The 2,365-nt window shown below is 43.0% G+C and overlaps 1 protein-coding gene across 1 annotated transcript; it reads right to left on the bottom strand.

Annotated features, from left to right (window-relative positions):
- Nucleotides 1-366: 366 nt before the first annotated feature.
- Nucleotides 367-2,085, bottom strand: LOC146755866 (uncharacterized). The gene has a single exon (XM_085525184.1). It carries the CDS (start codon nt 1,855-1,857, stop codon nt 580-582), a length of 1,278 nt encoding a protein of 425 aa, XP_085381310.1. The 5' UTR covers nt 1,858-2,085; the 3' UTR covers nt 367-579.
- Nucleotides 2,086-2,365: the final 280 nt, after the last annotated feature.

Below are 2,365 nucleotides of genomic sequence, written 5' to 3'. Positions count from 1 at the left end.
ATCCCTTCATCAATAAAATACTGAATTTGTTTCTTTAAACTAGGTAACGCTTCTGTCGCAATCGGGTACTGTTTAATTGAGGGCGGTGGTCCAGCTTTTGTCTTGATTACCACTGGTTTTGCAGATTTCAAAAATCCTATATCCTTACTACTATGACTCCACAAACCGGAGGGTATGTCTTTTAAGTCATCTGGAATTTCAATTTTCTGTTTCTGTTCCCTTTCTACAGCTAGTACATTCCCCAAAAAGTAAAGTTTCATCCCTTTTGAATTTAAATCTAATTTAGTGCCTAGTTCTCGGAGGACATCTCTTCCTAATAGGGATATTGGAGAAGTGGGTGAAATAACAAACTGTGCCCATGTCATCCGTCCTGACAAGGTTACAGGCAGTGGTTTACTCAAGTATTTCTCTTCTACTCCTAAAACTCCCTTGATAGTAACAGTTTCTAGTGATTTTTCAGGCAAATCAAAATTTAACAAACTTAAAGTTGCTCCTGTATCTACTAAGAATGTAACTTCTAACCCATCTACTTCTGCGATTACATGACCTTCTGGACTCAGAGTAACAGCCATCCTCCTGTTATTGCGAGTGAGTTCGTCGCAAGCCTCCCACTCCTGAATCTATATGAGGCCCAGATGCGTCTGTCACCGGATAACCCTGGGGGGTTAGAAAAGGTCGAGGTCTGAGGGGGCATTCTCGCTGCATATGTCCAAAATTTCCACACCAATAACATACAATTTCTCCACCAATCTGGGGTGGAAATCCTCGTCTCCTTCCCCGATTTCCTCTACCTCTGCCTCTAGCATTTTGCCACCTATTCTGTTGAGCCGACTGAGAAATCGCAGCTGCCAAAAAGGCCATATCTTCTCGTTTTTCCTGCCTCTCACGTTTCCTCTCGGTCTGTCTCTCTCGTTCCTGTCGCTTTCGCTCCTCATCCTTCTCTTTTTGCATTTTCTCCTGTCTCTCCTGATCTCGCCCATTGTATACAAACGTAGCAACAGATAATATTTTTTGCAACCCCTCTGCCTGCCATCCCGGCATATGTTTCTTAAAATACTTATTAATATCAGGTGCAGCCTGATTTACAAACACACTAATTGCAAGCGGCTCTTGAAAAGTCTGCTCTGTCATACCCCCATACTTAAGTAAAACAGAACGGAGTCTATGCCAATAATCACTGGGATGTTCATCCAACCGTTGCTGACATTCCTGTACTTTGGACCAGTTAGTAACCCGCTCGACACACTGGCGTACAGCCTCTAGCAAACCCTGTGTAGCCGTTCTCCAAGCCTGAAGCTCATCCTGTCTAACAATATTCCATTTCGGATCAGCTATGGGCCATACAGGTCTTCCTGGATTAGTATTTGATAACTCTCTATCCTTAGCCATGATCTTCTCTCTCTCTTCTACAGTAAATAATTCCTGTAACAGAGTCTGTATGTCCTCCCAATTAGGTTTATAATCTCTGAAAATACTAGACAACATCTTAGCACATTTTTCTGCATCCTCTCGTAAACGCGGCATTTTCTCTTGCCATAGCATCAAATCTCCCGGTTTCCAAGGCTGATGTACTGCTGCTGCTAATAGAGGTGGTACATCAGGGCCGGTATCAGGACCAACCCTCGGATTAGAATGAAATTCAATAGTCATCGGATACTGCCCCACTTCTTTATTATTTCCATCTTTTTCCCGATCAGAATTATACCCACCCTGATGTAATTCATCAAAATATGCTAATAATTCAGTTTTACTAGTAGCCTTCCCCAACTTAATTTGATTTCTTTTATCAGCCCAATTTATCCACACATATAAATAATCCATTTGATAAGGATTTCTATCTTGGAGTATTCGCCGCATGGTAGCAAGACGTTTATCATCAAACGTCCCCTCAGGTGGCCATACTTCGTCGGGACCAGCCCCACGAACCCGGGTTAAGAATGGCCAGTCATCCTGACACAGAGTGATCACTCGCTTCTTTTTTTAACCCCACAACACCTTCAATCTTACTCCAGTTACACAAAATTTCCTCTAAGGGTGAACCCTTAATTATAGACGGCGATCCCCCCATAACTATTCTCCAAATAGAAATCCAAGGTCCAGTGAGAATTGCAGCCACTCTGTAATGAGGAAAATAAACCTCAGAAAAATAGAACCCCAAACCCCCCAAAAATAATAGGCCTCGGGGACTTGAACCCCAAAAATAGGACTCGAACCCTTAAAAGAGTGGATGCACTTCCCCCTGGATATAAAAAATTTAGGCACTTACCCCAATCAACGCCTAGAGTCCCATCTGGGGTGCCAAACTGTTGCAGCAAGGAACCAGGTCGAGACTCGAACTCGTGGGTACTCCAGGGTTGATTTTATT

Source organism: Coturnix japonica, chromosome 29, assembly GCF_054131305.1.
Source record: "Coturnix japonica strain WE chromosome 29, WE-NBRP24, whole genome shotgun sequence".
Lineage (NCBI taxonomy): Eukaryota > Metazoa > Chordata > Aves > Galliformes > Phasianidae > Coturnix > Coturnix japonica.
This window is presented reverse-complemented; position numbering and strand designations above follow the sequence as displayed.

Bases quoted from the DNA above. Each gene is read 5' to 3' on its own strand.
- LOC146755866 (XM_085525184.1), bottom strand. From the start codon at position 1,857: ATGCGGCGAATACTCCAAGATAGAAATCCTTATCAAATGGATTATTTA.